This window comes from Amblyraja radiata, chromosome 3 (assembly GCF_010909765.2).
Source record: "Amblyraja radiata isolate CabotCenter1 chromosome 3, sAmbRad1.1.pri, whole genome shotgun sequence".
Classification (NCBI taxonomy): Eukaryota; Metazoa; Chordata; class Chondrichthyes; order Rajiformes; family Rajidae; genus Amblyraja; species Amblyraja radiata.
The window spans coordinates 58,868,218-58,895,642 of record NC_045958.1 but is presented as its reverse complement, the minus strand read 5'-3'; the positions used below and the strand labels follow the sequence as shown (position 1 = coordinate 58,895,642).

At 43.9% G+C, this 27,425-nt stretch overlaps 1 protein-coding gene across 1 annotated transcript in view; it reads left to right on the top strand.

Moving 5' to 3' along the window:
• Window positions 1-27,425, top strand: part of dennd4c (DENN domain containing 4C) — a 135,272-nt gene that overhangs the window by 24,790 nt on the left and 83,057 nt on the right. The window contains exons 2-6 of the mRNA XM_033017846.1: window positions 2,994-3,310; window positions 12,342-12,594; window positions 22,518-22,587; window positions 23,523-23,692; window positions 24,378-24,619. Coding sequence (XP_032873737.1) covers window positions 3,006-3,310; window positions 12,342-12,594; window positions 22,518-22,587; window positions 23,523-23,692; window positions 24,378-24,619 — 1,040 coding nt within the window. The 5' untranslated portion in view covers window positions 2,994-3,005. The remainder of the gene's footprint in view (window positions 1-2,993; window positions 3,311-12,341; window positions 12,595-22,517; window positions 22,588-23,522; window positions 23,693-24,377; window positions 24,620-27,425) is intronic.

Below are 27,425 nucleotides of genomic sequence, written 5' to 3'. Positions count from 1 at the left end.
CCTTTTGTAGGTCATGAGAGAAACCGACAAAAATGGGGAGAGAGGGAATTAGTGTGGGATTAATGTAAATATCTGCCTGTTGGGTAGTGCAGACTGATGTGCTGAATGGCTTATTTCCATGCTATATGCCCAGAATTGTTATATTGAAGATGTGAAGAAGTGGAGGATGTCCCCTTCTGGCAGCTCCTTTGATTGGAGGTGTGCCTGGATGGACCTGGGTGCACGGTGGCGCAATAGTTAATGCCTTTCCAATTCCACCTGGGCTCAGTCCGGACCTTGGATACTGTCGGTCATTGAATCATAGGTCCTTGTACAGTCATTTAAATCATAATTTATCATCTGGAGCCTGGCTTTTGAAAATTTCCACTGTTAATCTGCAAGCAGGGTAATCAGCCTCTCATCAGTTTGGTGTGGACTGCATTCTCAACCTGTTTTGCAGTATGTCCTCTCCACAGTAAACTGAGCAAAAACAGCTGCAGAGACTCGAAACAAAATGCTTGAATCGCTCAACAGGTTTGGCAGTATCTGGAGAGAGCAAGTCAAGACTTTTTTTCCCCACCTGTGCTGACTATCCCTGATAAATCTGTCCATTTCCAAAAGCTGATAAATACTATCCCGCAGAACCCCCTCTGGTAACTTTCCTGCTGCTGGCATATAGTTCCATAACTTGTCCTTGTAGCTCTTAAATGAAGATACAATATTAACCACTCTCCAGTCTTCTGGTACCTCAATTGTGACTTAAGAAAATGCAAATATCTTTGCCAGAACCCCTGTATCTTCTTCCCTAGCTTCTTGCCGTGTCCTCAAAAACACTTGATCAGGCCCTGGTGATTTATCAGTCTTTAATATGCTTTAAATCTGACACGCCTATTATTTTGTAAAGTTGATATGTTGCAAGACATCATTCCACTTTGCTTAATTCCTTGACTTGCATAAAAGCTGAATCTCACGTTGCGAGTTGACACAAGAGGTACCCCGAGTGAAAGACTCGTGGTTGTGTACGAGATTGCAAGTGTATGATCAAGAGTTTAACCGAGTTCCCACGGGTATGACAAGTTTGCCGTTTACTTGTCATTTCTGCGATGTTCCAAGTTCGTCTCCCGAGTTACTCTTGAGCCAATCCTGATTGAAGGTTTGTTTTAATAAAGCAACAGTGTTATGTTTTAATAAGCAACAGTGTTAAAGAAGACCTTTCCATCCTGTGGCTTTGTTTTAAAGATAGAATTCAGCGCGGCCGCATCTATTGAAGTGACCTACAAGGGAAAATGCGCACCATCCAGTGCCAGAGCAGTTATACTTATGATTTGTTTGAAAGACACAGGTTTCATATGTTTTAATTGAATTTACTGCCATGTCTACACACTGCGGGGAGACGGGAGATTAAATCTTTGAATGTGGACGGGTGTGCACATCAGATTGTTGTGAGACGGAGCTCAGGGTTCGCCTCCTGAGTTGCTTTGGTGCCCAGGCGTGAGTTGAGGTGGAGAGGGGGGGGGGGGGGGGGGCGTCATTAATCTGTGGGGTGACATGGCTCTTGGGTTAGGCTGGGATCATTCTCTGCGGGGTGATCTTAGTGCGGGAGACAAGTGTAGGAGAGGTGTACTGACTGTGTGGGCAGAACTTTGGAAGTGATTGCCCACCAGTCTCAACAGCCGCTGTGTCTCCCTTTCCCTGGGATAGCAGGGGGCGATCAAACAGCACAATACCCCCCTCCCCCTCCACGCCAACACGAAGGGCAACGATCCCAAGGCTTTAGCGTCAGGAACAGCTGGCAGGCGACAATCACCTGCCATAACGCGAGAGAGATCATGCACTGTTGTAGGTCTCCTTTGCACGTTGGTGTTTCTGTCTTTCTCCACTCATTGTTGGCCCTTTCTGTCACCACCCCCACCTACACCCCTCTGCTTCCCGGCCATGTGTGTGACCCCTTCCCTCCCCTCTCCAGCTCCCCGCCCATTGGATGTTAAGCCAACTGGCCTACGGTTTCCCTCCCCCCCCCCCCCCCCCCCCCCCCCCCCCCCCCCCCCATCCCTTATTATTAGGAATTGCACCTACTGTTTTTCATTCAGCCGGTAGCCTTCCATAATTCAGATTTTTGAAAAACTTCAACCAATTGCTCAACTATCTTTGTGGCCGACACAGGCCAGTGGATCCAGGCCTCTTATTGCCTTTTAGTTTTATTGCCATTCATTTTTCCAATGCATTGAACCTTGTGATAGACTGCTTTCAAATAGGAGGGAAAGATTCTATCTATAATCCTTAGAAGATTAGCATCGTGAAGTAATTGAAACAACAGTTTGGCTTCCACAGATTGCTGCGGGACTGCTGCAGAGAAAGTTGTGAAGTTACACAGAGAGTGGTGAATCTGTGGAATTCTCTGCCACAGAAGGTAGTTGAGGCCAGTTCATTGGCTATATTTAAGAGGGAGTAAGATGTGGCCCTTGTGGCTAAAGGGATCAGGGGGTATGGAGAGAAGGCAGGGATGGGATACTGAGTTGGATGGTCAGCCATGATCATATCAAATGGCGATGCAGGCTCGAAGGGCCGAATGGCCTACTCCACCTATTTTCTATGTTTCTATGAAGTTAAAATTAAAAAATACTATCTGTTTTCTGTCATTGGGGTAAATGTTAATGTGTTTGGCCAGGGTGGGTGATTCATCTGGGCTGAACTCTGTAGTAGGTGACTTAGACAATTCATTGGTATGGAGGTTAGTTGTTGGTGGGGTTGTCTACTTTGAGTCTTCAACTTCATTAAGTGCCTTAAGGATTTTCAATTGTTGGGAAGTAACTGATTTCTTCAGAGGTGGAACCAATTGTTTGAAGATGGTAACATAGACCACATTTAGCTGGAATAGTGGATGAAAATGGTATTTTAATTAAAATTTCTATCTATAGTTTGTCTGAGAATTAACATTAAAAATTGTCTGAGATTATGCACAATCCAGTTTTTTACCAGGAAGAATTTCTGATGTTCTTTATTCCTTTTCTTAGGAACACACAGCCATGATTGAAGATAAAGGTCCAAGAATTAGTGACTACTTTGTAGTTGCAGGGCTGACTGACACATCTACACCATTAGAGCAGGAAATCACAATTGTAGAGCCCAGGTCATCAAAGCCGAAAGCACCAATAACAGATGTCACTGTCATAATTAAATCGGTTGGAGAAAATGTTCCTGAAGGGTATACTTGCATTGAGAGCACGCCAACTGGACTTCCTGCAAACTTGAATTTTGGGAGTTTGAAAAGTCCAGAGATATACCTTTGCTACAAGCGGGGACTTGATGTGCCACCCCTTATTGATATTGGGTAAGTGATTTGAAAAATCATCTTGATCTCTGCGTTGGTATAGTGCCAATTTGAAGCTAGTGTGTTTAATGTAAACTATGCTTAAGCAGGTAAGTGGTAATTATTATAGTTATGTTTTTGTCTAGAAATTTTAATTTTGCGATCTGGATTTTTGCTCCAGAGCTTTGAGTTTTAAGGTGACCAAGACCATTGCGGGACTTGCAAGGTTCTATCACAGCTGGGGTAGGTGATGTTTGGGGACAGTTTGTGAGATGGCGTGTGCATTCCATTGTTTCCTGTGTGCCTCTGTGTTCCTGATGCAGGTCGTTCAGTGCTTTGCTGAATACTTTTTATTTTGATCAGTCATCAGCCAGGGAGTTTGTGGAGATGTACCATTTTTGTTCCCAAGGTGTTCCCTGCTTTTGTTTTATTTAGCTAGCAATCTATGTGAGCTCAGATGTTTTGGGAGTTTGTTGTAGGATATATGAATGTTAAAGAGATATTAATATTTCCAACAAGATGTGAAAATGGAACTGGTTCCTGAATGATTACTTCCCTATGTTAATGTGAAAGAGAAGAGCAGCCTAAATCAAATTAGTTTGTGTACAATATAACAGGTATTGTTTAAACTAAACTGAAAGACAACCTGGACCCCATTTTTAAAATATGAAGTTCACTATTCTTAGTAGAGGCATACTATTTTCTAGATTATTTTCTATTGTTTCTTTTTTTTTCAAGCCAAACAAAATTGAATAGGGCATTCACTAGTTTAGAGTTCATATATGGATTATGGTGCTCTGAAATTTTCTTTTGTATGAAAGATTGACCAAACTTCAACAGGTTATTATTTTTGCAGGAATAATGAGTACTGATTTTAACTGGCTGTGTAAAATATCCAAGCCCTTTTGGATTTTGCAGTGAAAATGAATTGTTGTTGCCTCCAATGTGAACGTTATCTCCACAGTATATTGTACCATCAGAGCCTGTCACGCTGCAGCAAAACAAGATCCTTGTGTTTTAATTCTTCATATTTTCTAAAATTCTTCTTTTTAAATACACCGAATTATTTCTGACATGTAGATCCAATTATTTAATATCTAATTTGTCAAAAAACGTACTACGACAGGTTTTATAATTGTTTATTCTGCTGCTGATCGTTTGAATTTTTAGAATGCTGGGACACTTCAAATACAAAACGCAAATCAGTCAGCATAATGGTGCCAAAATGTAGATGGTCGGGAGCTTCAAGTTCTGAGGTGTAAATATTACCAACAATTTGTCCTGGACCAACAACACTGAAGCTGCAGCCAGGAAAGCATATCCACGCCTCTCCTTACTTTGAAAGGAAGATTGGCATGTCTCCATCAACTTTTTCCATTTTCTACACAATACACACAAAACACAATACAATTTATTTGTCACTTGAACCTCATAGAGGCTCAAATGAAATGTTGTTTCTGCAGTCATACACACAAGAAAAAAAAGACCCAAGACACAACACAATTTACACCGACATCCATCACAGCGCATCTCCTCCTCGCTGTGATGAAAGGCAAAAAAACTTATCTCTCCCCTGCACTCCCCATTCCCCTCCCGATGTCAGAGTCAAAGCCCCCGGCGGGCGATGGCAATTGTCCCGCGGCCATTAACGCCGCGCCGGGTGATGCAAGGCCGCGCTCCGGGTCTTGTTGTTGGAGCCTCCGGTGGGCGCTAGCAAAGTCCCGCAGCCATTGAAGCCACGCCGGGCGATGATGTAAGGCCCCGCTCCAGGTACTCCTCGACCCCGCGACTCGGGCAGGAGAAGTCGCCGTTGCGGAAGCCCCGAAAAGCGGTCTCCCAGCAGGGACCCGCGGGCTCCAGATATTACAGTCTGCCAGACCTGCGGTAAGCCTCCGAATCTCCGGGGGTCGGGCCGCAGCAGCGCGCCACCACAGCTCCACCCGCTCCGGACTCGGCCAGCTTCATGATGGTGAGTAGCTCCGCAGCTCCGCGGCTGGAGCCCCAGGTCGTTCCTGCTGGAGGCCGCTCCACGTTGCAGCCCCAACGACAACGGAGACCTGACAGGGAAAAGGTCGGGTTCTCCGTGCAGGGGAAAGATTTTAAAAGTCCACACACACGCACGCACGCACACAAAAAATAAATACAAACTACATTAAAAAGGGACAAAAAATGACAAAAAGACACACTGCAGAGGCCGCTGCGACGTGAGTTGCGCCGCCCAGCAGATGTACTGCAGAAAGTATCCTGCAGAGACGTATTGCAGCTTGGTTTGGCAGTAGCTCTCTCCAAGCAATAGATGGCAGAGAGCTGTGGATATAGTCAAGTTCATCCTACAAAACCAGCTTCGCCTTCCCCATCGATTCCATGTACACTTCACCCTACTTCTGGAATGCAGCCAACAGAATCCAGGATCATTTACATCTCAATTCTTCCTTCTTCCTTCTCCCTTCTCCCATTGGGCAGATATAAAACTTGAAAGCACATGCCACCTGCAGCTTTTCTCCGGGCTGCACTTTCGACCCGTCCTCGCGGCCTACCAGCGGGCCTGGAGCGGCGTTTCCTGAGGGGATCGCCCGGGGCGGCGGCTGCGGAGCTGCGGGTCCGAGGAGCGAGGGGACCGCCCTGAGCATCGGCGGCGGCGGCACCGGCATCGGCGGCGGCAGAGCTGCGGGTGTGAGGACGGCGGTGCAGCGCTGGAGCGCCATTGCGGGGCGGGCGGTGCCTTGCCTGGGTCGTCGCGCTGGAACTCCGGTGAGCTGCGGGCGGCGGCGCTGAAACTTTACATCGGGAGCCTGGGATCTCGCGACGAGATCGCCAGTTGAGCTCCATTCGGCGCGGCCTTGTCGGCTCCGGAAGCCACGGTCTCGAGTAGGGAGGCGGCCGTTCCAGGGTTCCCAAGCCGCTGAGAGGACTCTCCCGACGCCGGAACACCATCACCCGGCGAGGACAGCCTGGAACATCGGGCCTCCATGAAGGCAACTGTGGAGGCCTCAATAGGCCCGACTATGGGTGAACATTGGGGATGGGACTGGACTTTGTGCCTTCCCCCATAATGGGAACCATTGTGGGGGGATGTTTTTATGTTGAAGCTATTTATTATTGCTATGTTTGTATTCTTTTTTATGTGCTGCATTGGCAAAAAGAATTTCACTACACCTAGGTGTATGTGACAATAAATTCAACCTTCAACCTTCAACCTTCAACCATATTCAGGAACAGCTACTTCCCCGCTGTTATGAATCAACTGAATGGTTCTCATAAGCTAAGGGTTTAGTTTTAATCTCCCAACCTCCTTTATTAAGCCTTTGCACTTTCACTGTAACCCAACGCTAATTTTGTAACACCATTCTGTAATCTATTTTTTCTCTGTAATAAGCTTTGCTTGTGTATGGCTTGATTGCATTTGTGTATGTAGTATGGTTTGACTGATAGCACACCAACTAAGTTTTTCACTCTATCTTGATACATGTGCTGCTAATATATCAATATCAAATCTATAATGGAAAAAGTACACTGGTCAGAGAGCATCCCTGGAGAGAGAGAAACAGTTAATACTAGACTAAGTGGGCCCAGCATCACACTGGAGGGCTGGTCCCCCAACGCAAAATTCCACCTCTCCACCAATTCCAATATTGGTGGGGGGGGGGGGGGGGGCTTTCTGGAGCACTGGTATGTGTGTTGTGGGCTGAATGGACTGGTTTCCAGAGGGCTAGTATGGACATTGTGGGCCGAATGGATTCTTGGGCTGGCGGCTCAGTCACTCAAGCCAGTTGTGCTGGCAGCTCACTCACTCACGGCTGGTGGGCTGGCAGTTGACTTGCGGCTATTACTTGAAATTCCATTACAAGCAGGGTGCAAGGTCACCAAATTCAAGTGCAGTTTCTTACCACTTCAAGCAGGGTGCGAAGCCACCAAATTAAAGTGCAGATTCATACCATTTCAAGCAGGGTGCAAGGCCACTAAAGACAGCGAGTCGTGACCTCTCCCTCCTCCATCTTGCAGAGACTGAGCCACGCCCACACTTCTGGGTTTTATAGTTCCCCCCCCCCCTCCCACCAGAAGGGGCGTGGCATTCATGGCGTGATTGACAGGAGAGAGAATCTCAACATTTTTTAAACACTAATGACTTATTTTTCATTGATGGGAAAAATCCTCAGCACCTTCTGAGTAAGATGGCCAAAAATCACAGCCGTACGTGGTATAAAGCGCAAACAGGAAGTGGTCAAGATTAGACTTTTAATTATATAAAGGCAAGGCAACTTTAATTAGGCAAGGCAACTTTAATTAGGCAAGGCAACTTTAATTTGGCACGGCAACTTTAATTTGGCACGGCAACTTTAATTTGGCAAGGCAACTTTAATTTGACAAGGCAACTTTAATTTGGCAAGGCAACTTTAATTTGGCATGGCAACTTTAATTTGGCAAGGCAACTTTAATTTGGCATGGCAACTTTAATTTGGCAAGGCAACTTTAATTTGGCAAGGCAACTTTAATTTGGCAAGGCAACTTTAATTTGGCAAGGCAACTTTAATTAGGCAACACAGCTTTAGCATTTCCAAACCAAAGGCAACACAGCTTTAGCATTTCCAAACCAGAGGCATCACAGCTTTAACATTTCCAAACCAAAGGCAACACAGCTTTAGCATTTCCAAACCAGAGGCAACACAGCTTTCCTCTTGTCCTGCGCAGCGGAGGGGGACTCTGAGTAAGATGACCAAAAATCACAGCCGTAAGTGGCAGCGTTTTTGTTTCTAAAATCAATATACAGAACACCAGGAAGCGGTCATGATCAGACTTTTAGTAATATAGATTTCAGATTGGTGTTCTTTCATCTGAATAAGAAAGATTGGAAATAAAGCGCACTTTAAATTACACAAAAAGTGGAAAGAATGAGACATTAAAGTACCCCACTAGTAAGAGCTATTTGGATATGTTTCTATCCATTTGGACAGGCAGGCTAGATTAATTTCTTCACTGGCAGTCTTGTACTTACTAGCCGCAGAAGTGTTGTCAATCTGGACATTGGTCAATCCCAATCCTCAGGTGTGCTGAGGAATGGTTGATAGAATTTAATGAAGAGAAATGTGAGGTGTTGCATTTTTGGGAAGTCTAACATGGGCTGGACCTACACCATGAATGGTAGGGCACTGGTAGTGTTGTAGAGCAGAGGGATCTATGGTGCATGGTTTCTTGAAGGTGGAGTCGCAGATAGATCGGGTGGTCAAAAGGGATTTTGGCACATTGGCTTTCATCAGTTAGAGTATTGAGTATAGAAATTGGGAGGTCATGTTGCATGTGTATAAGAAGTTGGTGAGGCTGCATTTAGAGTATTGTGTTCAATTCTGAGCACTGTGTTATAGGAAAGATGTTATCAAATTGGAACGGGTACAGAGAAGATTTGCGAGGATGTTGCAAGGACTAGAGGGTCTAAGCTCTAGGGAGAGGTTGAGTAGGCTGGGATGCAGGAGGATGAGGGGTGATCTTATAGAGGTGTATAAGATCATGAGAGGAATAGACCAGGTAGAGTCGCTTGCCCAGAGTGGGTTAATGGAGGACCGGAGGGCATAGGTTTAAGGTGAAGAGGAATAGATTTTAAAGGCATCTATTAGAAGATAGAAGTGTTAATTTAATAGGAATAGGGGTAACCTTTTCACACGAAGGGTGCTGAGTGTATGGAGCAAGTAGTTCCAGAGGAGGTAGTTGAGGCAAGGACTATCCCAACATTTAAGAAACAGTTAGACAGGTACATGGATAGGACAGGTTGAGAGGGATAAGGACCAAATGTGGGCTGGTGGGACTAGTGTAGCTAGGACATGTTGGCCATTGTGGGAAAGTTGGGCAGAAGGGCCTGTTTCCACGCTGTATCACTCTATGACTCTCTGGAGTTATCTGCTCTAGTTTGCATTTGACTCCCTGGTTTTAGTATAATTTCAGAGCTTAGTTTGACAGTTAGATTAATAGAAGAACTTATGTCTCTAGACTCAGTTATGAGTCAGCAGGTTTGCCATCTACAGGGAAGTTTTGGAACAAAGTCTGCTCTTTGCTGTCTGTAGAAAAAGTTCATTGGTGGTCTCAGTTTTTGCTCAGTAATGATCAGATAAACAAAGGAGGAGGACTGACTGAACTTTGTAGCCTTCCACCACAGTGAAGAATGCTGTGGTGGATGTTTATGTTAAATTCTATTGTGTATTGTGTGTTCTTTTTTTCAACTGTATCTCTGCATGCCAAATTCATTTCACTGCACCTTAGTTGTGCATGTGACAAATACATTTGACTTTGACTTTGAATCTGAATAAAAATTTGCTTATGGACATGGAATAGTGAGGCCAGTTTTAATATTTTATTGCTGCCCAAAAAACTGTCCCTGAACCATCATCTTGGTTTATTGATATTCATCCAGATAGTCACAATCTTTAAGGTACACAAAATTGCTGGGGAAACTCAGCGGGTGCAGCAGCATCTATGGAGCGAAGGAAATAGGCGACGTTTCGGGCCGAAACCCTTCTTCAGACTGATGGGGGGTGGGAGAAAGAAGGAAAAGGGGAGGAGGGGGAGGAGCCCGAGGGCGGGCGGATGGGAGGGTGGGAGGAGACAGCTAGAGGGTTAAGGAAGGGGAGGAGACAGCAAGGGCTAGCAAAATTGGGAGAATTCAATGTTAATGCCATACGGACGCAAGGTCCCCAGACGGAATATGAGGTGCTGTTCCTCCAATTTCCGCTGTTGCTCACTCTGGCAATGGAGGAGACCCAGGACAGAGAGGTTGGATTGGGAATGGGAGGGGGAGTTGAAGTGCTGAGCCACCGGGAGTTCAGGTAGGTTATTGCGGACTGAGCGGAGGTGTTCGGCGAAACGATCGCCCAACCTACGCTTGGTCTCCCCGATGTAAATCAGCTGACATCTAGAGCAGCGGATGCAGTAGATGAGGTTGGAGGAGATACAGGTGAACCTTTGTCGCACCTGGAACGACTGCTTGGGTCCTTGAATGGAGTCGAGGGGGGAGGTGAAGGGACAGGTGTTGCATTTCTTGCGGTTGCACCGGAACGTGCCGGGGGTGGGGGTGGTGCGGGAGGGAAGGGAAGAATTGACGAGGGAGTTGCGGAGGGAGCGGTCTTTGCGGAAGGCAGACATGGGGGGAGATGGGAAGATGTGGCGAGTGGTGGGGTCACGTTGGAGGTGGCGGAAATGGCGGAGGATTATGTGTTGTATTTGGCGGCTAGTGGGGTGAAAGGTGAGGACCAGAGGGACTCTGCCCTTGTTGCGAGTGCGGGGATGGGGAGAGAGAGCAGTGTTACGGGGTATGGATGAGACCCTGGTGTGAGCCTCATCTATGGTGGCGGAGGGGAATCCCCGTTCCCTGAAGAACGAGGACATTTCCGATGCCCTGGTGTGGAATGTCTCATCCTGGGAACAGATGCGGCGTAGGCGGAGGAATTGGGAGTAGGGGATGGAGTCTTTACAGGGGGCAGGGTGGGAAGACGTGTAGTCCAGATAGCCATGTGAGTCAGTGGGTTTGTAATGTATGTCGGTCAGGAGTCTGTCCCCTGCGATGGAGATGGTGAGGTCAAGGAATGGTAGGGAAGTGTCGGAAATCGTCCAGGTGTATTGGAGTGCCGGATGGAAGTTGGTGGTGAAGTGGATGAAGTCAGTCAGTTGTGTGTAGGTGCAGGAGGTGGCCCCAAAGCAGTCATCAATGTAACGGAGGTAGAGGTCGGGGATGGGGCCCTGGTACGTCTCGAACAAGGATTGTTCAACGTACCCGACAAAGAGGCAGGCGTAGCTGGGGCCCATGCGTGTGCCCATAGCTACGCCTTGTGTTTGGAGGAAATGGGAGGAGTCAAATGTAAAGTTGTTGAGGGTGAGGACCAACTCCGCTAAGCGGAGGAGAGTGTCAGTGGCTGGGTATAGGTTGCTCCTCTGGTCGAGGAAGAACCGGAGGGCTCCGAGGCCATCCTGGTGGGGGATGGAGGTGTAGAGTGAGTTGGAGGAGATACAGGTGAACCTTTGTCGCACCTGGAACGACTGCTTGGGTCCTTGAATGGAGTCGAGGGGGGAGGTGAAGTTGGAGGAGATACAGGTGTCAATCTTTAATATCAGTTTTGGCTCTTGAGCTGATCTTCTGACTATTACAAATAGGTCCACTCCTTGTGTAACATTGATTAGAGTCTCCATTAGATCAATGCTTATGCTAAAATTCTATTGTTTCATTTACAGATGTGCTCTAGTGCTGTCCTGAACATAATGCCTATCTGAAACTTTAACCAAAGCTTTTGATTACTCAAAAAATAAATTATACATTACCTTACACACAATACTAAAAGAAGGAAGGCATCAAAAAAGCAGAACATTAATACAAAACAGAAACAGAAAACAGAAAAAAAAACGTCTATTGTAGTTCAAGAGGTAGTCCATTGTGTTCCGTTGTCAAGGTATGACTATGGTTGTGGAGGTTGGTTCAAGAATTAGAGAGTTGTTTTTAAGTAGCTGTTCCTGAACCAGGTGATGCGATTTCTGTACTGTCTTTCTGATAATATCAGTGAGAAGATGATATGGCCCAGGATCGGAAGGAATCTTTGATGGATGTCATTTGGAAGTGATGTTTCATTGGAAACATACCAACAGAATTTGGGAAATTCAGTGTTTATGGTTTGGGTTGCAAGCTATCCAGGCAGAATATGTTAGCTCTCTGGTCTTGACATGCATCCTTAAATGGTTATTAAAGTTGTGAAAGTAAGTTTGATTTCACACAAATGATGGAATGAAATTAGTTCAGATTCCAATTAACCTTATGTTGTAATCTGGATTTGGACCTTTAATCTTGCACAGTTTAAAATGTATTATTTGCACATCATTTAAGGTCATTTAGTAAAATGAGCAATGATCTCTATTGCTGATGTTCCTTTGCTTTGAGATTAATTTAAATCACTTCAAATATGTTTCCTAGCTTTACTGGAAGTAGGTGTTCACATTGTTGCTTTTCAGCAGGGTGCCAATTGGTGTATACCTTCTCGACCAAGATTACTAACTGGAATAATTATATATTTTTTCCCTTCAGGGTTTTATATGAGGGGAAAGAACGCTTAATTCCAGGCTGTGAAATCTTACAAGCAACTCCTTTTGGCCATTGTGCCAATGTTAACAACAGTTCAGCCAATTCTCAGAAAATCTTCATTACCTATCGGAGGGCTCCATTGAACAGGCCTCAAAATTCTTTAGCTGTGACTGATATTTGTGTTCTTGTTACGAGTAAAGGAGAAACTCCACCCCACACATTCTGCAAAGTTGATAAGAACTTAAACTGTGGCATGGTAAGGATAACTTTGTCAATTGTACTACATTATCTCAAATGGTATGAATATTTTATATACTTCATAGTCATGTGCTTTACTAATCCATTGTATTTTTGTCTGCTTTGAAGATGGCGCATAATATGGGGGGGGGGGAGGGGAGTATAGTTCTATGTTCTAGCTTTTGTTGGGGAATATTGTGCTTACAATGAATTATTTAAGATTGAAGTGGTCTTGGCACTGTCTGACTTCATACTACATAGGAAGTAGTGGACAATTCTAGTACTTTGCCTACTTTGTAGTAATGTGTTTTTAAATGTGATATTATCATAAAGGGTGTGTAAAATAAAATAAATACAGTTTGGCGAGTCTAGACGGTGAGTAAGTAAAATTGTTTTATTTTGAAGACGAAAACAACGAAATTACTCAAATCACTAGAGACAGCCAAATACACAATGTTGATTCCACACGTGTGGCGCTAGAATGAATCGATACCGTAAAAAACCCGCGAATCAAACACCCGCGCTCATGTGGCTTCTCCAGCCAATCACGAGGGTTCGATTACCCAGAGCCACCACCAGGTGTAGCTACAACAGTAGCAATCCACAAGGTCTCTTGAGCCTGCACCACTATTCAGTAAGACCTTCTCTTCACCCTCAACAACCTTTTTTAGACCCCTCACTTTCTTCAAGTTAAAGGTGCAGCGATGGGCATTCCAATGGGCCACAGCCTTTTGTTAATTATGTCAAATAGTAATGCACCCGTGCGGAACTCATTGTTTTGATCAACTTTACCACTAACTTCCACCTTTTCAAAGTTACTTGGACTCTCTGACACCTCTCTCCCTTTTCTCGATCTCTCTGTCTCCATCACAGGGGACAGAGCATGGGCTGATCAGGGCTCTCACTTAACTTTTTTTCCCTGTTGCCAGTCGGGCAACCTTGGCAGCTTTTTAGGTTGCCAAATGACAGTTTAGGTTGTCATTTAAGATGACTTGCATGACGCGTACGATAATGTGCTCGGACGAAGTGCGTAGTTACCAGTCGGAATTATACTCAATGAAGCATTCACATATTATTTCTGCTTCAAATAAAGTCACAAACTAAACATTCACCAATCTAGAAATGATATATCCCACAATGACATGCAGCAAAATTATAAGACAGTATCTCAACTCTTTTTACACATTGCAATTAATGCAATTTCTATTAGTTCTTTCCACTTCCAAACAAAAATGTGGTTGGATTATTCAGCGTATGATCAACCTGTGTCAATAAATCCTGGACCATGGTAACATATATGCGTACGTATAGTTGTGAATGTTGCTCATTAAATAACTATAGTACTGATACTCCATATTAAGAGCATTGATTTGCCGTTAAAATGAATTCTGTAATAACGTGTCAACGGTAGCAGTGACAATCGAACACTGCAGTTTTAATGTTTCACATGTTCACAATATAATTAATCCATCTTTATAGATTAAAACAAATATTATCATTGGGAATTAAAACACATTTGATTGCATTCCGTTATCAAACATAGTCAATGTTCGCTCTGAAGACATTTCCAGGACAATAGGGTCAGGGAGGGGGGTGTGTGTGTCAATCAGTGCGGAGTGAATAGAAGGCAGTCGGTGCAGAATGGATGGATTGATGCAGGTGAATTAGTACGTGTTGGTTGGAGTAAGTAAAATTGTGAGGGGAGAGCACGGGGGATGTCAGTGGTGTTGATTTGGGGTGTTCAGTACGGGATGGATGGGGGTAGACAAAAGTGCTGGAGAAACTCAGCGGGCGAGGCAGCATCTATGGAGCGAAGGAAATAGGCAACGATTCGGGTCGAGACCCTTCTTCAGACTGTTCCCCCCCCATTCATCTTGAATGGGAGGATCAGTACAGGATGGATGGGGGGGAGATCAGCGCAGGATGAATGGGGGGGGGGAGGTCAGTTCAGTGTGGATCGGAGGGTCTGTGCAGGATGAATGGAAGATCACTACAGGATGAATGAGGCGAAGGTGCAGGGTAAATGGAGGGTAGGTCAGTACGGGATGAATGCGTGGATTAGTACAGGATGGATGGGGGATCAGTACAGGATGGATGAGAAAGGGGTAAGTACAGGGTGAATTGGGGAACCAGTGTTGGATGGATGGGGGGGGGGGGGGTGGGTGGCAGGAGAATTAATGCGAGGTGGATAGGGTGATCAGGATGAATAGATTGGGAGGGGGGGGGAGAGATGGGGAGGGGAGCACAGGGGATGTCAGTGAGGACTGAATAGAGGCGGGAATGGGGATCAGTGCGGGATGGAGAGGAGGGGTCCCAGGATAAGGGGGGGGGTGTGTGGAGGGGGCGTACAAGAGAGAAAGAGAGAGAAGGGGGTTGAGGTATGGAGGAAGGAGGGTCAGCGCTCCTCAGACAACATCGCCCCGCTGCCTTGGCCGTTGGGATTTCCTCGCCACCGCCTCCCTCCTCCGCCAGCCAACAGCAAGGTGCGGGGCCGAGTGGTGCAGCTCAAAGATCCTATAGCTATAGGATCTATGGTGCAGCTGCTTCAGAAGTGTCGGAGCGAATGACGGGTCCCGCACAGCGACCGCGACAGCGGCTCCATCTCCTCCTCCGCCTGATAGCGGCCGCTGCTTGTAAACCCGCTAACGGCGATAACCGTTTTAAAAAACAAACCCTCCCGCACGCCGAGACCTCCCCCTCCCTCCCTCCTCCTGGCCTCGGCGTGTGGGATGTTTTTTGTTTTTAAAGCGCCGTTAGTGGGTTTGCAAGCAGAGGCCTTTACCAGGGCGGGCGGTGTGCGGGTGGAGGAGGAGATGGAGCCGCTATCGCGGCCGCTGCTGCCGCTATTCGGGGCCCGTCATTTGCCCCGACACTCCCTCACCCCGCACCTAGTATCTTTCCCACGCAATACAGCCGTCACCGCCGACACAAAACGTCGCGTTCCTTTTCTCCAGAGATGCTGCCTGACCCGCAAAGTTACTCCAGTTTTTTGTGTCTATCTTCAGTACAAACCAGTATCTGGTTGCCAAGCCGAGCAAAATGACTCGGTGTTTAGGTTGCCCGGTGGCGCTTTGAGTGGTCAGTGGCACCCGGGCAACCGTTAATTTCGAGCCCTGCTCATCTACTATATACCATAGTTATCTGAACTACACCTCCTCCCAACCTGCGTTTTGCAAAGAAGCCACTCTCAATCTCTCCGTATCCACCACATATGCTCCCAATATGAGCCTTTCCATTCTAGGACATGAAGATCTCTTTTTGTAGTTAACGTGGTTTCTCTCCTGCTGTCGGAGATGGAGCCCTCACCCGTCTCTCCTCGGTGTCCTGTAGTTCTGCTCTCGTTCATCCTCTTCCCCCTCAGACAGAACAAGGATAGAGTTGCGCTTGTCCGTGCCTTTCACCCCTCCAACGTTGGCATCCAACATCTAATTCTCTGATATTTTTGCCACCTTCAATGTGTGATCCCATTGCCATTTACATCTTGCCTTCCTCACCCTTAGGTTCGCTCACCCCTTCCTTACCAAACCACTCCCTCAACAGGTGCATTCCCCTGGAAATGTAACACCTGTCCCTCCATCTCCTCCTCCACATCCATCCAGGGACTCCAGCATCCATTCTAGATGAGACAAAGGTTCACATGGACCTTCTTATAACCTCGTCTATTGCATTTGGTGCTCTAGCTATGACCTCCTTTATATCAGTGACCAAATGTAAACTAGGCGACAATCTCGCCAAACGCTTTTCCTAGGTTTGCTGGATCTCCCAGATGTTAACTATTTTAACTCCCATTCCCATACTGACTTTTTTGTCACGGGCTGCCTCCATTGCCAGAGTGAGACCACATTGCACACTGGAGTAACAACACATCATATTCTGCTTGGGTAGCTTATAACCCAACAATATGAACATTGAATTCTCCAATTTTAGGTAAGAACACTCCCCCCCCCCCCCCCCCCCCCCACCACATGTTTCTCATCCTTTCTTCCCTGTGTCCCAATCGGGTGCACACCCAATACTCCCACTGTCCTGCCCACTACCCTCCCTGTCTCCTTCCATCTATATCCCTCCCTCTAGTTTCACATTTCACCCCTTTTCTCTCCTATCCTTCTGTCTTCTTTTCATCTCTAGCATTTGTCTACCCATCTGCCAATCAAAACGTATTTTACATCTATTCACCTATCACTTGCCAGGTTTTGTTCTGCCCACCTCATTTTCAGCTTTTCCTGCACTTACTAACTGGTCATACAAGTGTTCTCTAATTTGTCAATTATTGCATTATATCCAATTCATGCTAAGGAAAAAGACACAAAGTGCTGGAGTAACTCAGTGGATCAGGCAGCATTTCTGGAGAACATGGATGGTTGACTTTTCGGCTGAGGACCATACCCAAAACCTCGCCCTGCCCGAAACATCTCAACCCAAAATGTCACCAATGCATGCTCTTCAGAAATGCTGTTCGACTCACTGAGTTGCTCCAGCACTTTGTGTCCTTTTTTTGCAGATGAGCATCTGCAGTTGCTTATTTCTTCATGTTATGGAAACGTACATTATAACAGTACTGCCAATACTTGTCATAGTGGGAATTAATTGAAGACTCACTTGACTGGTTCAAGGGTGTGCCCTTTGGTTTTTCTCTTGAATTTAGATCTCACTAGACCAAGTGCAGACCCGTTGGGTCTGTTCCCCCAACGTGTGGTTGCGGGGGAGGGGGGGTGGGCTGGGGGGGCGGCATGCGGCGTCACACACACTAACTACCCCCCACACAAACGCTAACTACCCTCCTTGATATTATATTAATATTATTACTTTGCACCTTTTACCCCATAACCGCCCTGGCCACTGACGCATGGCCCCCAACTCGCAGATGCATCTAGAGAGGGAGGGTGGGGGGGGGGGGGGTAGAGAGTGAGGGCAGAGCGAGAATGGGGAGAGACAGACATAGGGAGAGGGGGGGGGGTGGAGGGGAGGAGGGTGGATGAGGGGGGGAGGGTGGGGGAGGAGGGGAGCAAGAGATGGGAGGAGAGAGGGGGAAAGGGGGGGTGGGAAGGGGAGAGGGGGAAGAGGTGGGGGGGAAGAGGTGGGGGGGAAGGGGGTGGAGGGTAGGGGAGGGCTGGAAGGGAGGGTGTGGTGGGGGAAAGGGGGTTGAGGGTTCAGGAGGGCAGGGGGTTGGGGGAGAGAGAGAGAAAGGGAGGGGAGGAAGAGAGAGGGGAGAGGAGAGGAGGAGAGAGAGAGAGAGATAGGAGAGAGATAGGAGAGAGAGAGAGCCAGGAGGGGGTAGGGAGAGAGGAGATTGGGGGAGAGAGAGGAGAGGGGCGGGTCGACAGCCTGAGCGAGGAATGGAGCGATCTGAAGACGGTGAAAAGCAGCAGGGGTGCCAGCCGATCGTGGCCAGTGTGACGGGGGGGGGGGGGGGGGGGAAAAAAAAACCCCTGTGACGGGTAGAGATCCAACAGCAAAGAAGCACCAGCTTCTGACTGGAAACCCACAGCTGGGCGGGGCTTCACGAGCTGCGCTGGCAGTGAGGAAAAGGTTCAGAGCAAGAGGCGCCACTGATCCGAGATCTGCAGAAGAAAGATCCTAAAGCGGAACGGAGCTGTAGAATATTTGTTCTGCAGAACTTTCTCGATCTTTCTGCGCCTTTAATCCACAGCGGTGGCGGGGCAGGGGCCAGGTTGGCCTTGATTGGTGGGCATATGGGCACTGTGGCGTAGCAGCTAGCAAGCGGAGATTATATTTAAAAAAGTGAGTTTTGTGGAATCTGTGGAAATAATTGACCGAATTTAGAGAGGAGTGCATTTATGAAACCGTAAGTTAAATCCCTACCGAAATTGTAAAAATCTCCGCGTTTTTGCGTCTGGTTTCCGAGGAAATACGCTTCAAATGCAAAATGCCATACACCCACACACACAAAGAGTTTTAAAAGAATATAGATTAAAACTTCAAATTCATACAGGGCTAGACAGGAGGCAGAAGGGGCATGACTGGATGTTTGTTTTTTTCCGAATGGAAGATCATAGCTAGGCTATATTAGGATCAAGATGAAGAGACATTTCTTAAAGCTGTGGAGGCAACATTGAGTTCGTTCAAAACCGAACTTGACAGATTTCTGGATATTCGAGGAATCGAGGGAAATGAAGGTGCAGGAAAATGTTGTTGAGGTAGATTAGACATTGTTGAATGTTGGTGCAGACATTGGAGACCTGGCTCTTGTTCATGGATTTTTTTTGCAATGCCTAATGTGTAATAGATTATGGGCTCATTCCAAGAGGACACTGACTTATTAGAGCAAAAGATGTCACTTGGCATCCTGATACTTTTAAAATATGCTCATTTTTAGGATCTGGACATTACTTAGAATAGTACAGCACAAGAACAGGCCTTCTAACCCACGACGTCTGCTCCGAACAGGATGTAGGCCTACTTAAACAATTCCCTTCTCCCTGCACAAACTCCATATCCCTCCATTTCCTGCATATTCATGTGTCTATTTAAAAGACTCTTAAATGCCACTGACTAAGCAGAATTTAAATGCCCATCCAATATTTTCCTTGAAGCAACTAGTGAAGAATTATCTTGAATTTCTACGGTCCTTCTGGTTTAGTTACTCCCTCAGTCCTGTTCGGCAGAGGGTTGTAGAATTTAAACCCAGTGATGAAAAAGGATTGGATATATATTTCCACGTGACTTGGGGAAAAACCTGGGAGCATTTCCTCGTGCCTGCTGCGCTTGTTTTTATGGAGGTAACTGTTGGGAATCGCTGTTGGAGTCGCAAGGCAAGTAACTGCTGTGTTTTGCCTAAATGATACACACCATAGCCACTGTGCCCATGATAGATGGAATGAATGTTTAAGGAGGTTAATGTTGTGCCAATTACTATCATTGTGATGTAGGGGAAAAAAAGACAAATGTGAAAGCTGTGGTGCTGTTTCTGTCTTTGCCATTGTAACAATACTGCATGTGAGCCGGAACATTGATGATAAGCAGATCATGTGATGACTATTGAAGCTGACCTGGCTACATTAGCTCGTGTTTGTTTCTAGCGTACCTTTCTCACAGGGAAAATTACAATAGCTCTAACTTGTTACTGCTTACTTCCTCAATATCTGTCTCGATATCTATCATTTGCTACTTAATGAATCAGCCCTGATTTCTCAGCCGATAAAATATTGAACCCTCCTGTTCCAAACCTCCATTTGAGGTGATTGGAAACATTCTTGAAGTTTATTTTTCAAAATTTTGTTCAGCAATGTCATAAATTAAACTTGCTGTAAATGGCAAATTAAATAATCTATATTTTGACTGTGAAATCAGTATTCAAATAGTGTTATCAGCGTACAGCTTGACCAATGAGTCATTTACCATGTATTCTGTATGATTTGAACTGGTATTTCCATGTACCCAAAAATTGGATTTTATTTAATTAAAGGTCTGTTTGGAGCAAACTGTTATAACAAAGGTATTGTTTTACTTTTACTTGCCAGCTTTATCCCGGCCCTACCCCTCTTTCACTTTCTCCACCCCAACTACAATCAATCTGAAGGATGCCAACCCAAAACGTCTTGTCCATTCCCTCCAGAGACACTGCTTTACCCACTGAGTTCCTCCTGCACATTATGTTTCGCTTATTATATGAGTAAGATACCTTTTAAACAATGTTTCAAACAGTTGGCTTACAATCCTTTTATGAGCTCTATCTGTGTTTGCAACCTTATTGGGATCGAATGAGAGTACATAGTGTGAATATAACTATGCTGAATCAGGTTGTTGGAGACATTTTACCAATGAAGAGACAAGAGTTCAGATGGTGGAATCTGGAGCAAAATAAAACAATTCACCATGACTCATTGTGCTGATTGTCACAGCATAGTTTAGAGACACAGCATGTAAACGGGCCCTTCAGCTCACTGACTTCACAGTGACCATCCATCACCGACAGTGACCATCCATCACCGGTCCATGCACAGACATTCCCCATAGTCGGGACCGAACCCAGATCTCTGGTGCTGTGAGGCAACAGCTCCTCCACTGCATCATTGTCATAGCTGTGTGCAAAATACGTTTTTTCCCTTGATCTATGCTAATAATTACTCTTCATAAAATTCATTAAATTCCTCCCTTGATTTCTTGGGGTTCTAAATCTCTGTCCTTGAGGATTAAAACTTGTGAAAGTGTAAAGAGTATTTGACTGAAACTTCTGATTTACAAATTAAAATCTAAAATTGTTGTACTCTGTGTCGGTCCCAAAGCAAATCCCAAGCCATTATGTTGACTCTTTGTCTGGTCACCTCAACCAGATGTAGAAGTTTCCAGGGCACAATTTGAAGAGCAGGGAAATTACCCTGGTATTCCACCAAAACACGGCTGCTCAACCAACAAAAGCAAATTATTTTGTGACTTCAATGCTCTTTGTTTGTCTTTGTTATGCAAATTGTTTTCCAATTAAGGGAATTGAGGACTTGGCAGCAAAATTTTGAGACCAAATTACATCAGCCCTGATTTTACTGAACCGCATTGATGGACTAGTCCTAGTTTTTTTTTAAACCGTCTTGCATTTTCTTTAAGATCAATGAGAGATTTCAACAATTACATAATTGACAAAATTACAGACAAAGCAAGGTTGCAAACATAAATTTTAGATTTCTTTCAAAAGTGAGCAGTGTTCATTCATCGGCATAACCTATTTTTCGCTTTCATCCACCTGGGCAATTTATACATAAAGGTAAAAAATTAGAAATATGCTGGCATAACAGTATCTGCAAAAGGGGGGAAACAGTTGGATTGAGAATTGGCAAATTTTGTTCTTTCAAACCTAATTAGTAATAATGGGTTAAAGAATTTTGCTAAATGCCTAATTAAAATCTTGAAATTGACTGGAGTGCTTAATCCGAGTTTAAGGTATTATTTAGATATGACAACTGACTTGAATTTATCACATGACTGAGTAAAGCAAACATCTGCCAATCAAACATTGTAAACAAAGGTTTTCCACCATTGAATCATTATATTTGCTTCACTGGTTTCCAGCAGGAGCTAAACTCTAGAAAAGTGAGTATTTTCCATTTTGTTCCATGTATGTTACTAATTTTTGACACACAGTGCCCTCCATAATGTTTTTGGACAAAGACCCATCATTTATTTATTTGCCTCTACTCCCCAATTTGAGATTTGTAATAAGCATACGGTTAAACTGTAACCTGGCCATCCTATTTTTGCAGCTGACCAGTGGTTTGCATCTTGCTATGTAACCTCTGTATTTCTGTTCATGAAATCTTCTGCTGACAGTGGTCATTGATAAATCCACACCTGACTCCTGAAGAGTGTTTCTGATCTGTCGGACAGGTGTTTAGAGATTTTTCTTTATTATAGAGAGAATCCTTCTACCATCAGCTGTGGAGGTCTTCCTTGGGCTGCCGGTGCCTTTGCGATTAGTAAGCTCACCAGTGCTCTCATTGACACAACTTTTGTCCTCATGTTGATAAACAGCAATAAAAGCTTCCAACGGTGATGGAGGGCTATGTGCTAAGGGCCGAAGGGCCGAATGGCCTACTCCTGCACCTATTTTCTATGTTTCTAATAGCTATCTTATACCTGCATTAGGAGGCATTTAAACACCTGAGCAATTACAAACACCTGTGAAGCCATGTGTCACAAGCATTATGGTGCCCTGAAATAGGGGGACTGTATAAACACAGCTGTAATTTCTACACGGTGAAACCAAAATGTATAAAAATACCCTTTAATAAAATCTGACAATGTGCACTTTAACCACATGTGATTTTTTTCTATTACAAATCTCAAATTGTAGAGTACAGAGGCAAATAAATAAATGATAGGTCTTTATCCCAAACATTATGGGGGGCACTGTAGATCAAAGGTGTTTTTAAATGTAGCTTTTTTACACTAAAGTGAGGCTGTATCTAAACTCTGTGTTTCTATTGACAGTGGGGTTCCAGTGTTTATCTTTGTTACAAGAAGTCTGTTCCTGTTTCCAATTCGATTGCTTATAAAGCAGGTATGTCATCCAATTAATAACCTTTTGAGCATTTTCAGGAAGTGAAAATATCATTGCATATCTTTTCATATCTTCTAATTGCAGCTTCAAAAATAAAAATTAGGCATGATCCTCTGAGCTATTGCTTTATTAACTTGTGAGAGCCTGCAGTTCAAACTAATTGTGGAAGTTGTAGGACCAGTAGATAACTTTTATGAAATCTTTTGGATCACACCTATTTCCATCAGATGAGCACATGTATTGTGCATGATTTGCTTGCTTCATTGCAGTTCTGCCAGGAATGAAATTTCTCCAGGTGCTGGCTTTTTCAATGGGGCCATTACACTGGTTATATCCTTCATTCCCTCAATTGACAAACAGCAGAAATTCCACCACAATGCGTGAAATTTCTTCATATGCCACCACAAAATGATTTGCTGGTAGACTTAATAGGTGCTTCTGATTAAAAATGATCAAAGTGACTTCATGCATAACCAGTAATAGCACATATTGTACATTTTAAATCCCTTTGCCACTGTGCAAAGCATAGATTGTTACTATTAATAATTGTAACCATTTTTTGGGGATTATAAAATCAGGCATTTGGGAAGAATTGTTAAATGTGATTAGTATCTGGGTTGTTTGACATGTACCTTTGCTCATGATGTTTTTCCAGATTAATATGGGCATTAAAATTATTGTTTTGTTTTACATCAATGACATTTGGTATCTTGAGTTGATCGACCAAAATCCAGTAGCTTGCTATTAAACACTTCAGGATGTCTGGAGCAGCTATTGGCTTTTATTGGTTTGGAGACTGGCAAAAATGCCACAATGTGATTACAGTACTCCAGCCTTGTTGGTGGAATATATTTCAGGGAACAATTTTGATAATAAGCCCAATGTTACCTTAAGTTTGCTCCAATAGTTTCATTCCATTCTAAATCTCTCTTCAGGGTTAATATGCAGATATCCTGAAGATGATTATGAGTCGTTCCCACTGTCAGAATCGGTGCCTCTCTTCTGTCTTCCAATGGGAGCTACTATTGAATGCTGGCCACCCCAGACAAAATATCCTTTACCAGTTTTCTCAACCTTTGTGTTAACTGCTTCATCAGCAGAAAAGGTAAGTTCAGAGGGGGAATAATCTTAACTGGTTCACTAGGAAAATACGTATGTTCTGTGACATTGAAAAATGTGTTGGTGTCAATAGGAGTAGCATCCATTAGTTCAGAAAATTTGTTAATCCGGCATCATAGTCTTTAGAATTCTGGATTGTTGTATTTTAGTATTCCCTGTTCTATCAATTTGCATTAAGACCAGGTACATAAGTAGATATTAACTCCCTAATGCGTGGCAGAGAAAAGGGTATGTATTCTGAAGTTTGTGGCAAAGGAAAGTATAGATTTGAAGTTGAGACAAAGCAGTGACAAATGTCAGAATTTAGGGCCATTATAGTTTAAACATTTTCTGTAATGGGATATCATAATGTCTGTTATGACAATTGAGAAGGTCACTTTTTTAAAGGGAATCTAGTCCAATAACCTGTAATTTCTAGCAAGGGGAGCCTACTTTATCCTCACAGTAAGGTCAGTTGTTTCGAGCATGCATTAGAATGGTGTTAACTATGGAATTATAATATTTTTACCAATTGAAAAGTAACTGCCTCAATATACTTAGATTGTGCAGTTTATTTTGTGTAAAATCCATAAAATGTCACCGAATTCCTGACTGGAGTGCTTTTTTTTTTGTTCAATGTTCTATCTTGAAGAATTAAGTGTATACTTTTCCACTGTGATTTAACAAAATAGGTTTATGGTGCAGCTATCCAGTTTTATGAATCGTATCCAATGGAACAACTTACTGAGAAACAGCTTGTGCAACTGGGCCTCATCACTGCAGTGGGCAAGAAACTTATCGTATCCAAGTCTGTGTACACCAATAAATGCATCTGCCTTCTCTCCCGCTGGCCGTTCTTTGAGGCGTTCCGCAAATTTTTGATGTTTCTCTACAAACTTTCTGTATCTGGACCTCATCCTTTGCCGATTGAGAAGTATGTATAGGTTCAAACGTGAATCTGCTTTTCCTGGTCATTTATTTGCAAATGCAATTAATTTTAAATGACTTCATCGTAAAGTGAAGCTTTTCCATAATGGGTGTCAATGAGCAAATTAAACATACCCAATCAAACTGATTACAGATGAAGAATGTTGGTCCTTGTAGAAAGAAGAATAAGAATTTAATCAGATGTCACCACAGATACACTCTTTCCATGAGTGGCTCTGAATAGTGAATGGGTTTGGATGATTTTGTTCCAGATCATTTCTTCAATCTATTTTAATTCTAAGTTAGTGGGTAACCAACTTAGGGATACAGCTGAGTAGTTCTTTGGTTGATTCCATGTTTCTTTGTCTATCATTCCCTTAACAAACCCAATGCATCAAATTATTCTTATAATATTTGAATGAGGTTTTTGTATTTTTTGTATGAAGTATAATACCTGCGCCGAGTCAGTAGTATCAGTTGATTCATCCAAAGCGATGAATAATATATATTTTCCTTTTAGAGTATTGCGTGAAGTTGTTCTGTTACGTTGAGGGCTAATTCCTGCTGCTGATCAGTTTAGTTCTCCTTGAAAGAGGCAGTTATTTGCACTTTGGAACATTATCGGGTTCTAAGCATCCTACAACTTCGACAATGCATTCTTTTACGATTTTTACATCGCTAAATGGCTTCCCTTTCCCCCCCGAGTATATAAGCTACTTTATAAGTCGCTTCAGTAGCATTATTTCCGGGCCTTACCACTGCTTGAAATAACTGCCTTTGCCTTTGCTTTTCATCTTTTAATTTCTGCAATGCAACCTTTCGCGCCTCACTCTCTAATTTGAAATCTTTGTGGTCCTTATGAGTGGCATAATGCTGATGAGCATTGAATTTCTTCAATGTTGATATTGCAGTATCACAAAGCACTGCTATCAAAAGTTGATAATACTGAAGACTGGATGGCCAGCGGACTCTCCCCGAAATTTTCCCTCTCGTCAACCAGCATCGGGCAGTGGTGGCGCCAGTCAGGCAGGGAGGTTAACGTACATTCTAGAGTCGCATTAGAACAAAATCATGAGTATAACGTGTTAAAATAACCCTCATAACTTACTAATGTTTTAATTGTGGCTGTCAGTCGGGGAGGATTATTTAGTTGAATCTTGTTTTACTCTTTGGTATTTTAAGTACGAGTCATGTGGTGCGGTGCTGGCACAAAGGGCCGATTGGCCTACTCCTGCACCTATTGTCTATTGTCATTTTAAGATTAAAATAAAAATAATAAAAGACGAACAAAAACATAAAAATAAAAGGATTTGTTCTGCAAAATTTGGATTCATTCAAAAGGCCGCACTTAATGGCCTGGAAGGCATGCAGCCTTAAAGCCCCTGTCCCACTTTCACGATCTAATTGGCGACCTCTGCTAAGTTTGCCCTTGACTCATACTTGCAGCATGGTTGCCACGAGGTCGTAGGAGGTCTTCGTAACACTTCCTCATGCTCGTGAGTGGTCTCTGCAAACTCGTGGCCTCAAGTATGTTGCGGCGTTTTTTCCAGACTGATAAAAAATGTCCACGAGTAATAAAAAATGTTGGCATGGAAAAAATTGATACTTTTTACCCATAGGTAGGTTGTCGTGGTAGTCGTAGGTCGGTAACTGGCCCAAGAAAAAAATGCAAACATGACATTATTTTATCATGTGATCAAATTTCCACTCGTAGCTAGTCGTAGTTGGTCTTGGGTGTGGAAGACTGAGGTTGAGGGGGGTCGTAAGAGGTCGTAGACATAGTCGTAAGAGGCCGTAGACATGGTCGTAGACATAGTCGTAGGAGGTCGTAGGAGTCCTTTTACTTTGGCGAGTCAACACAGCCTTGACATTTTTTTCAACTCGTCTAGGGTCTTCTAAATTCGTGGATTAGGTCGTCCAAGTGGGACAGGCCCTTAAGGCCGCAGGTTCCCCACCCCTGCTTTTGACCAAAGCCTCAATTTCCCTCGTCATCCAGGCTTCCTTACATTTGCCTGCCTTGCCCTTCACTTTAACAGGGATGTGCATGTCCTGAACTCTTGTCAGCACACTTTTTAAAACATCCCACTTTCCAGATGTTCCTTGTCCTTCAAACATCCTCCTCCAATCAACTTGCGCGAGTTCCTGGTAATTTTATCTTTTTAATTCACAATTTTTAATTTGTCAGCCAAAACTCAAATCTCATTAATTTATCATAAAATCCAAGTATTTGGTACAGAAAATTGAGCATTTCATTTGTTAATAACATTTGTTATTATAAATGCCTTAATATCGACATAAACTGATTTATTATATTGGAGCAAAACTAAATTGTGGAAGTTCAGCCAACCAGGTTGTGAGTGGAGAGAGAGAATTAATGTTTTGGTTTAATGACTTTTCATCTCAAAATGTCAGCTTTTGTAGCATATATTGAGCACTTCCAACATTTTAGTTCTACTTTCAATTTATCACAAGGCAACTTTTGTTTCTTCGAATAAATAGAGCAATCTGTATAGTTTTCAACTTGAGGCATCAGATGTAAAATGTTAAAACAATTATCTGATATAATAACTATACCACTAACAATTGAATTAGCTGTGTTGATTAACTGAATTGTTGATTGGACAATTGGTTTACATTGCTAATAGCAGTTTGTTTTTTATTTTGTTCTCATTCTTTCCTCTCTTGCTTGTGTCTTCGGAATACAATTTAGATGCAATTAACAAAACTTCAGCCATCACTGCTACCATGAGGATCATTCATTCTCTCATGTTTTTCATCTTATCTCAAGCTTTCACTTTGTTTTCTCTAGCTTT